Consider the following 10,537-nt stretch of genomic DNA (forward strand, 5'->3'; position numbering starts at 1 on the left):
CCGTGACATACAAACTACATCCAAGCACACATAGATCTGAGAACCACACCTCAGAAAGAGCCCCACAGGGCACCACACCCAAGGTACACAGGCCCGTTGTGTAGGCACGTAACACCCACAGGCTTCATATGTATACAAACAAAGCACCCAAGTACAAATACACCTGTACTTGGATACACGTTGCACACAAGGGCCCCAAGAACACACCCAGCCCCCAGGTATACATACAACACCCACAGTCCCCATTCTGTACATATACAAACAACACCCAAACATACACACAACTGTGTATCCACATGTCACTCAGGGCCACAAGACACTGAGCATACATACAGCCCATAGCAAATACTACATCTCTCTGATCTCCGGACCTCAAGCTCCACTTACAGGGCGAAAAAAACAAAAACACCCTTTTCATACACACCCTGGCCCAGGTCCAGGCAGAAGAGACCATGGGACACTAGGCAGAGATGGGAGTTAGCAGGAGCCATAACCAGATTACCAAGAGGGACAAACCAGGGATATGGCCTCTTGGGTCCCCTACTCACCCATGTGGCTGCCCTTTAGTGGAAGAATAAGCAGGGTAAGGGAGAAGAGGGACCCAGGCCTCTACACCCCCAGAAAAGGAAGCTCCAGCCTCTCTTGGGAGAACAGTCCTAGGCATCCCCCTCTCCTGGAGCCCTGCCCCCTACAGAGGAGCCAGAGATCCATTACAAATGATCCTGTTACAGGCCCCGCCCATTGGGAAGTTGGTCACCTAATCCTGGGAATGGGGGGGCTGTGTCAGCACTTTGCAGCTCCAGCCCCCCTTTAAATGGAACCCACGGCACAAGCAAAAGCGCTGGGAGGGTCATGTGACCCTGGCAGCACCCTGTAGAGGGGCAGGAACAAAACAAGCCCTTTAAAGGGCCACGCCCAGGGATCAGGGTCTTCAGTTCAAGCACCTGCCGGTTCCTCCTGCCCCAGCCCATTCTTCCAAGGTCAGCCCCTGGGCATCCACAGGCGTCCCCCCAGGTCAGAGCTAGGTCTCTCCTCATCCTTTCACCTAATCCCGAGCCCGATTTTATAAATCGGGAAACAGGCTCAAAGAGGAAAGGTCTTGTTTAAGGTCACCCAGCAAATCACAGTCAGACTAAACTCCAGGACTAAATACCAGGTTCCCAGTAGGGATTCCTGGGTCACACTCAATCTGGGGGTCCTCTAGCCCCCCCCTCCCAAGAAAAGTCCAATAAACTCTGGTCTCCATGTCTTAATCCAGGCCTGAAAGCCCACCTTCTAGGACAGGAAGTGAGCATAGGTCCCTCCTCCCAAAACTTCACCCCCAGGCCTCTAATCAGAATTCCATGGATCATGCTCCCCAACTTCCAGCAGAACTGTCTTCCCCTCTACTCTGCTCCCCACATTTCTTCCTCCCAGACCCAGGACCCAGGAGGGGATGCCCTTCCCCTTGGAAGTGAGGTGCTGGGATGTACCCAGGAAAGCGTGGGTACCCTGGCAGGGAGGCCGATTTGCCCTCGGGCTGCAGGCTTCAAGGTTAGACACCTGGATCCATTCTCCCAAACACAAGCAGAGCCCAGACAAAGACAGCAGCAAAGCGGCGGGACAAAGGCTGGACAGGGGAGCCTGGCCTCGTTACTGGCCCCATCCCCCACCTATTACCGTTCCCCAGCCTTGACCCCCCATTCTACATCAGGGTCTGGCAAATGGAGTTGTGGGGGAGCCCTTCTCTCCCCCCACCCAGCCACACCCACTCACCCTTCTTCTTAAAGAGCCCGAGGAGCGCCGGGAGGTGGCGGCCCAGGAACACCACCATGACTGCGGGCGCCACTCGGACGTCCCTACCCCGACCTCTCGGAGCGCCAGGCGACAACCGAGCACGAAGGGATGCGGGTCCGCTCGCCCGCCCGTCCGCCCAGCGGCCGCGCGCCCGATCCAGGCGGAGGGGCGGGGCTGCTCTCCAGGGCCTCCTCCCACCTTCGCCGCTGGCCCCGCCCCTCTGCTGGCCCCGCCCCTCAAGTAGAATTCAGGGGCAGGAACCCTCTGGGACTCACAGGGTAAGTAAGGGCGGAGCCTGTGGGTGCTCAGCTCCGGTGGGCAGTATGACTAGGAGGCTGAGATACTCAATCCCAGGGCAGACCACCAACCCTGTCCCCAAGTCTTTTCTAAACAGTCAGGAGCCAAAGCTAAGGCAGGGCTCCCAGCTGCCAGATGGTAGGTAGAAGAGCACTAGACTAGACCTGGCACGGTGCCCACCCCGGGCCCTCCTGGCTGGCGAGGGCAATGCCCCGGGGAAGGGGTTCAGAGCATGGAGCAGCCAGGCAGGCCAGAAATGCCTGCGGGGTGACACCTGAGGGGATGGCAAGGCCACTGATGGAGGCCCCTGCAGAGGGGGAGCCAGCCGGGACACAGCACTGGGAAGCCGGAGATGCCCACAGTGGCATCACACTGGCTGGTGGTAACCCTCACGTGTAGGTTCAGCCCCACACGTTGCAATGTGACAGCAGCTCTAAGGTCACACAGCAAAGCAGGCCTTCAGTGCAGACCCCCTGCTCCTCCAGCCCGAGATTCTCCCCACTGGCCTCCCTCTGTGACTCAGTGACTCTGCGGATCACCAGGCAGGGAGCACAGAACCAACCAAGAAACAGCTCATAGGTGAGGGCAGTCAGGGCAGCAGCACTTTGAGGGAAGTCAGGTCCAGGTTCAAATCCAGCTCCATCACACACAAGCCATGACCTCATAGAGAAACAAGGCCAATAACTCCTCCTTACGAAATTATTGTACCCATTCATTCGATCAGCAAGTATTTATTAAGCTAGTCCTGGGAGTTATACCTAATGGAAAACTTTATTTTGTTCACCAGTATATGCCCAGTGCCTAAATTCGTGCCTGGTACATACCATACGTTCAATAAACATTTGATGAGTTGATGAATACATGAATGAAGTAAACTAACAACATAATTTTAGGTAGTGGGGACTGAGGACTGTGACAGGAAGGGGATGCCTTCAGGGGGCATCAGGGAGCGCCTCTCCAAGGAAGGACCTTTGGGATTGAGACTGAAGAAGGAGGAGGATGGGGGTGGGCACCAAATCCTAAACCTGAATTACAGACATTCGGCTCTGTGTTGGAGAAAAGTATCGAAGCCTAGAAATTATGACGGGCTGAAGAAAATGCCCCAGTCTGTGGCTGAACTCCTTATTCTAAGGGTGTAGTGTCCTGCCAATCTATTTACACAAAATAAAAGATTAAGACTCAACTTTGCTAAAAAACAAAACAAAAAAAAACAAAAAAGACAAAACAGAGAGAGCGAGAGAGAGAATATGCCAGCCAGCACAAGTACAGAGCTCTCTAGACAGGGCATCCATCAGCAACTATAAAGACCTTGAGGCAGGAGTGGTGGGCTTCCCCGAGCAGAGGCAGGGGTGGCTGGAACACAGTGAGCCAGGGAGAGAATGGCAGGAGGTGAGAGGAGGGCAGGAGCCAGACCTGGTAGGGCCCCACAGGCCTTGGCAGAGCCTGAATTTTATTCAGAGCCCCGGGAGGCTGGTCAGTAAAAATGAAGGTTAAGCTGGGTAATGACCCTGTTAAAAGAGATCCATCCCCCTGGCAACTCCAAAAGGTGTAGAAGAGGAAGTCTGTGAACTACACAGTGCTGCCCTCCCCTCCCCACACCCACACTTGCCCGAGGACATCCCTCTCACATAGCATCCTTCTCTCTGAGTTCCTCGGGACTTAAGAACTGGCAGTGGCTCCGTGCTCCAAGACCCTCTGTGGCCCCTTCCCCTTTGCTGCCCCACCTCTCACAGAGCACTCAAGCAGGTGGTTGAGCCCTTGCTCTCTGGAAAACAAAACTTCTGTGGAGCCGGACAGTATATATGCACAAATCATTGCAATCTAAACAACCCCCATTTTACAGATGAGGAAATGGAGGCCAGAGAGGGCAAGGTAGCTTTTGCACTCAGGACAACTTGAATCCAAAAGCCATGCTCTGTCTGCTGAGTCAGCTACAAACCTGATCTCCCTCTGCAGAAGGGCTGAGGGACCCCATCACCATAAATTTGAGGTTTCTTGACCATTTACTTCCCTCTCTCTTAGGCCAGACCCATCCACCCCTCCTAGTATTAGTCCCACTCAACCAGAAAAGAGCAGACCAACACTTGCAGGGTGATAAATTCATGCCAGGCACCATGCCAGGTGCTGGTGGAAGGCAAACAGTCTCTGCCCGCATGGATCTTACTACAACATCAGTCCTTGGAGGCCGGTACGCTCCTGGTAACTGACCATGGACCTGTGAGCCTCAGGGAGCTAGGTGACTTCCCAAGCTCTGGCTGGCTCCAAAACTGGACACAGGCATCCTCACCTTCCTCCTAACCAGGGAAAGCAAAGGTGAGCTCCTACTAAGTCAGGGATGGGGCACATCAGTTCCTCAAGGTCCCAGGCCCAAGGCTGAGAGTCAGGGCCATCGCTGCCAATTCCCCAGCCAGATCCAAGGCTCTCACTCTTGATAACGCCTGGTTGCCCAGCAACACCCCTCCCTTCACCCGCCCACAGCATGGCCAGAGCCTGAGGCCTCTCGGGAGCCACCCCAGACACAGGTCTACACACCAGTGGCTTGCGAGGGGAGGGGCTCAGCAACCTGAATCTCAGGTGAAGGACAGGTACCTCACCAAGAAATCCAGGCCCAGAGAGTGGAAGGACCTCTGCCAAGGGCACACCTAAAAGTCTGTGTTCTAGGACCTTCTGCTCTAGGAGTCCAGAGGTACAGCCTAAACCTCCCTTCACCCTCCACCTGCTTGAAGGAGGGAGGCTTCCAGGATGTGAGAAGACACCTTGCCCTTGGCCACGCCCCCCTCGCCCCCCCTTTCCAACACAGGGCACACCAGGAAGCAGACAAGCAAGTTCTAGAGCTCTGATCCGGTCTACCAGCCGAGGTAGGCGGGCACACACCTCCAAAATGTCCACTGGGGCCAAACCCACAGGTGGGTGCTCTCAGGACTACATCCACAAAGCACACGGAAGCCACCTAGTCCATGTCCTCTTCATACATGAGCTGGATGCACACTCACACGGCCCTGCCAGCTGGCTGTGTGCATGAAGGTAGGTGGGTGTACCCACCACTCTGGGGCTTTCCCGATCCTGGAGACAGGAAGGAACGGGGGAGGAAGGCCCAGCCCTCAAGGCCACATGAACATTGTGCGCATGTGTACTCACTGTCCTGGCAACATCCTCCATGGGGTGAGGCCTCAACCTGCCCCATTCCAGAGCAAGGGGCGGGGGTGATGGCACACCCACAGGCAAGCAGGCCTGACTCAGGGGAGAGGAATGAGGGGGGCGGGCACAGCTGCCCAGGTGGCCTCGCTCAGGAGCTGGAACCCTCCATGGCCTGACCTTGTCCTCCTTCACCACCCTCCCTCCACATTCAGACTGTGCCGCTGGCCAGCCCAGGAGCCAGGATTCAGGGTGTTGAGAGGCTCTAAGTCTCAACCCCGGCTGTAAGTGGACAAACCAAGGCTCATGGGGCGGGCCTTCCCATGGGAACAGAACCCCAGCACATGTAGATTTTGTTTTCTTAGAGCAGCGGTTCTCAACCTGTGGGTCGCGACCCCTTTGGCGGTGGAACGGCCCTTTCACAGGGGTCGCCTAAGACCATCCTGCATATCAGATATTTACATTACAATTCATAACAGTAGCAACATTACAGTTATGAAGCAGCAACGAAAATAATTTTATGGTTGGGTCACAACATGAGGAACTGTATTTAAAGGGCCAGAAGGTTGAGAACCACTGTCTTAGAGGCAAGACAAAGAGAAGTGAACGTAACCAAATGTTTCAGGTGGAGGCACTTTTACAATTCTCAAGACACTTTCTCTTCTACAGTTTTGTACACCTAACAAGAAACCTGAAAGGTACCTTTGACATTCCCTTCTTACAAATGAGCAAGAGGCGGCACCAGGGAAAGTGACTTGCTCAAGGTCACCCAACCAGGAAGTGGCCCAGCTCACATTCCAACCTGGGTCTCACTCCAAAGGCCTTAGCAGTCCTAAGTCTAAGGGAGTTGGGTCGGGGTCCCAGCCTGAGTCCCCACCCAAAGCGGGGGAGCTCTGCACCTACCTCTGCAGAAGGGGAATCCCCCTCCCTCCTTCCCTCAGTGGGAAGCCCCACCCGCTGGGGCAGAGCTGACAGGCCGGTTCTACGGTAAATATTGGGGGGCAGGGAGTGCCCCAACAGGGAGGGAGCGATCCCATCCCACAGACGCCTAGGGGAACGGCAGCAGTGCAGGGAGGAATTAGCTACAATAATATTAATAAATGTCATAATGAGTTTCCAGGTCAGTATCTGCTCCCAACAATGATATAATAATCTCTTTGGGCCAGGAGCAATTCTGACTTTCCAAAGCTCTTTCCTTTGTTGCTTCAAGGCATGATTATCCCCATATAAATGCTGGAGAGGCCTATATTCAGCCACCATGAAGTCAGGAGAAGGAACGGCTGGGGGTCCTGAGATCTGGATTCCAGGCTGAGGACAAATGAATCAGTCTCCCTGGGCCTCAGTCTGCTCATCTGTAAACTGGGACTAACCCGCTTCGCATAGTGTCTGGGAAAGTGAAAGCCATGCAACCAAGTGTAAACACAAAATGTCATTCGAGGGAGCCTCTGCCTCTCAGAGTATGGAGTAAAGGACCCTCTCGGGCCCCTCTGCCTTCCCACTTACAACACAAAGACAATAGACTAGCAATTACAGAGCCAATTAACTGAGACACACATGGTCTCGCTTGATCTCCCTCATCATACAGTGGCACTCCCCGAGGGTCAGTGACTTGCCCAAGGTCACAAAACCAGTAATGGCAGAGTCAGGATGTGAGCCCTCTGACCAGAGGACAAATCATGTTCTCATGCCACCAGAGGCCTCCTCTCCCACCCACTTCCAGACCTCTCTTGAAATCTCAAGTGGAGTTAAGGACCATTAAGATAAGGTCTGATAAGGGACACTTAACACAAGCTCCCTATCCGCTCCTCAGTGACTTGGCCCTATCTGGCAGACCTGACGCCCCTGTTTGGGAGGGAAGGGAACTGGAGCCCAGACCAGATATCCCCCTGCTCTGGGTGTCAGGAGTTCTAGGTTTGAACTCTCACTGCCCCTCAGCTGCAGCATGATCCTGAGCCAGGCACTGCCCTTTTCTGGGCCTCGGTTTCTTCACCTGTGAGGCGGGAGGGTGGGAGAAATACTCTCTAAAGAGCCCGCAGTATGTACAACTCTGTTCCTAGAAGGCCGGCAGTGGTCCCTCACTCCGAGTCAGCACCCAGGGCAGCAAGGGGGTTCAGCTTATCTCAGACCCTCAGACCAGAGAGGGAAGCCCAGGGCTCCCACATGCAAGTTCAGACGTACAGTTAGTCCTGTCTCTCCCCTCCACTGGAAAGGAGCTGTGGGATCTACCAAACACCCCTGGTGCCCGAGGTCCAGAGGCAGGGGCAGAGATGAAAAGACTTTCAGGCGGTCTGACTCCACCCAAGGCTTGGTCATTCCTTCAATCTCCTCATCTACGAGGCAGGAATGAGAAACCCTACCAAGAGGAGGTCCAAGTGGAAACCTCACAGAACAATGCACTGGAAAAGGAGGGTAGTGGGAAAGGGGGAAGCTCCCTGGGCTCTCAATTCCATTCCTCCACCAATCCCCCAAACCGTCCAGGACCAACTGCCCAGCGATCTGGGGAAGTGAGGAGAGGGTTGGGCCGGACAATCCCAGCAGTACGGAGGCCTCTCCCCTCCATCCTCACTCTCACTCTTCTCCTTGGTCCAAGGGCCTTTGATCCATGGAAGGAACCCTTCCTGGATTCTCAGTTTTCCCTCCCACTTTCCACCTGCCCCGCTGAGCCCTAAGGGCTTCCATGTTTAGTCCTTAACCTCCTCTCCTCCCTTTCAGGGCTTTCTCCACATGTGTTCTTCCGAGTCCAAATTCCCCAGAACCTCAGGCTTTCTTTACCCAGAGGACAAGCAGACGCCCCAATCCTAAGAGGAAACCCATCTATCTCAAACCGGATTAAGGGCACAGGCTTTGGGATCTGACAGGCTTGGGTTTGAATCATGATTCAGCTACCTCCTTGCTAAGTAGCCTTGAGCAAGTGCCTTCACTTCTCTGAGCTCCATCTTCCTCATCTGTAAAGTGGGCAGAATAGTAACTTCTAGCACGTAAGACTGTTGGGAGACAGATGAGTTGATACGAAGAGTTTAGCATTGGGCCTCATTCTTACCTCTGCATTATCTCTGTTACCATCCTCCCACCGAGCAGCATCAAGCTCAGAGCCTTTACAGCCCTCTCTGGCCCTTACTCCCAACATCTGATTAATCCCAGGTCCCAGCACTTCTGTCACCTCCTCCACAGTGTCTCTGCAGCTGCCACTCCTCTCTACTCCCACAGCCCCCACCCTTCCCTAACCCTCACCTCATCACCTCTCCCCTGGATTACTGCAACAGCCTCCTGACTACTCTGAGCTTCCACTCTCACCACCCCACCCGCCAACCTGTCCTGCCTTGCACCTGCCCGCACCCAGAGCCATCTTCCCAACACATCACTTTCATAGGCTCCTCCCTTGCTCAAACACCTTCACTGGCTCCCTTTGGCCTATGACTCCAGCCCTCTCAGCTTGCCTTCCCTTCTTTCCCTCATCCTCTCACAGACTGATCAAATGATAAGTACTCAAGTCCCAGTTCCATACCTGGGGCTGTGATAGTAGAGGCTGAGGCTAGGGAGGTCTTGGAATCCTCAACACAAGTAAAACCAAAGGGACTGAAGTTTGCATTCACAACGGAACTTCTCCCAGGCAAGAGCCTCAACTACTTTTTCTCTCCAACCTCCATGCTCAGTCTCAACTCCATGCCTTTGCTCACAACCGTACCCCAGAGATGAAATGTACCTCTCATTTAATCCAACAATTCGGGACTAATTCCACCCTTGCAGATACTTCAAAGACCAAATTAAGACCATCTCCCTCGTTTCTAAAACGGACCCCAACCCAAAAGCCTTTTGATATGTGACCTAGAGTATGTCCCAGCCTCCACTTACTTCTGTGTTGCCTTGCCATTGCGTTTGTTTTGTACACCTTGAAGCCTGGCTGGCTTTTGAGCTACAGCAGGAACTCGAAGAGCACAAGGGCTGCTAAAAGCCCCTGGCCTCTTCCTTCAGGGCCAGTGGGCAGGAGACTGTAAACACAGCCCTCCTAATCTCTCTCTCCCCACCACAAATGGTCACAAGTCTGGACCCACAGTTGGTCCTCAGGAAACCATCAGTTGAGTGGCCATGGGAGGGCAGATGAAGAGCCCCAGCCCAGCCCCACCCCCTCAATGCCCATCTCAGAGGAGAGGCAGGTGGGCAGAGCCTGGATTTCAGCATTGCTCGGACAGGGAGTCTATTGGAAAGTCCTCGAGTCTCTCATCAACACACCTTCTGAGGAATCCTTAGAGAGCCTACCAGAACTTAACCCTTTTCCTACTGTTATTTTGATTATCAGGATTAATCTTCAAACCACAGCAAGCAAATGAACTCGGATAAGCCCACCCTCTCCCCTCTCTAAACCTCAGTCTCTTTATCCATGAAATGGCTAACCACACTGTAAGGGTCCCAAGGAGTCACCTAAGCTAAGCCCCCCCTAATTTCAAAGAAAGACACCCCGCCATTGGAGTCAGGTAGTTGCAGAGAAGTGAAAGCAATCTGCTCAAGGTCACGGGAGCCCATACCAGAGCCACACTGAGAACCCAGACCCCCAAATTCCCATCCCAGAGGAATGAGATCATCTCATTCAGCATTTTCTAGGAATGTGGGCCATCCTGGGAAGCCATGGGTGGATTCTCCCACCACAGCAAAGGGGGGCCCCCACCCCACCTCCTCCGTGATTCTCTCACTTCCAAAGACCAGCTGACACCTGCCTCTGTTGGAGACCCTTTATCTTGGGGGGGGGGGGTTTGAATCCCACCCCAGCCCCATCTCTGGATTCACCAGGTGGGGTAACTAGGCACTCTCGACAGTCCCTCCTCCAGCACCCCTTGGGATTCTGAGGGATACCCCGAACTGCCGCACCCGCTGGGGGAGATCAGGAATCCCCTTTCCCAGCTCTGGGGTGGGAAGCCTTCCCCATTCTTCCCTCCTCCCCCCCCCCGCCCCCCCAGGCTGGAATGTGACCCGCGGAGGGATCCCGCAGCACGCCGGGAAAGGATGTGTTCCAGCTGGGTGGCTGCACTGAAAGGGGGAGATGCGGCAGCGACCACAGGGACCACGGGGGGGGGGGGGGGGGCCCAGGGCCTGAAAATTGCCGGGGAACCAGTGGGGGTGGGGAGGGAGCCCCGAAAACCCGAAAGAAATAATTTTATCTCCCATCTGGGAGGAGGGGGGTGGGCCGGAAGTTTGACCCAGGTTTTGTTTTTTTCCCTTGACTTTTTCCCCACTCCGTCCGAAAATTTTAGGTTTGGGGGGGTAAAGGCTGGGGAAAAGGAGTGTGGGTGGGTGATGTAGATGGAGGGGAGGGCAAAAACCAGGTCTGAACCGT

General features: G+C 54.5%; 1 protein-coding gene across 3 annotated transcripts in view; it reads right to left on the minus strand.

Annotated features, from left to right (window-relative positions):
- Window positions 1-10,537, minus strand: part of KIAA1522 (KIAA1522 ortholog) — a 27,588-nt gene that overhangs the window by 6,861 nt on the left and 10,190 nt on the right. The window contains exons 1-2 of one of the 3 annotated variants that reach the window (XM_006094223.3): window positions 1,756-1,909; window positions 425-460 (exon numbers count right to left, since the gene is read on the minus strand). The exons of 1 other annotated variant lie outside the window; for it this stretch is intronic. In XM_006094223.3, the coding sequence (XP_006094285.1) occupies window positions 425-460; window positions 1,756-1,813 (94 nt within the window). In that variant the 5' untranslated portion in view covers window positions 1,814-1,909. Of the gene's footprint in view, window positions 1-424; window positions 461-1,755; window positions 1,914-10,537 lie in introns of those variants that run through there. One more of the 3 variants, XM_006094224.3, reaches the window with a different exon arrangement.

The sequence above is a fragment of the Myotis lucifugus genome, unplaced genomic scaffold (assembly GCF_000147115.1).
Source record: "Myotis lucifugus unplaced genomic scaffold, Myoluc2.0 scaffold_131, whole genome shotgun sequence".
In the NCBI taxonomy this organism is placed as follows: domain Eukaryota; kingdom Metazoa; phylum Chordata; class Mammalia; order Chiroptera; family Vespertilionidae; genus Myotis; species Myotis lucifugus.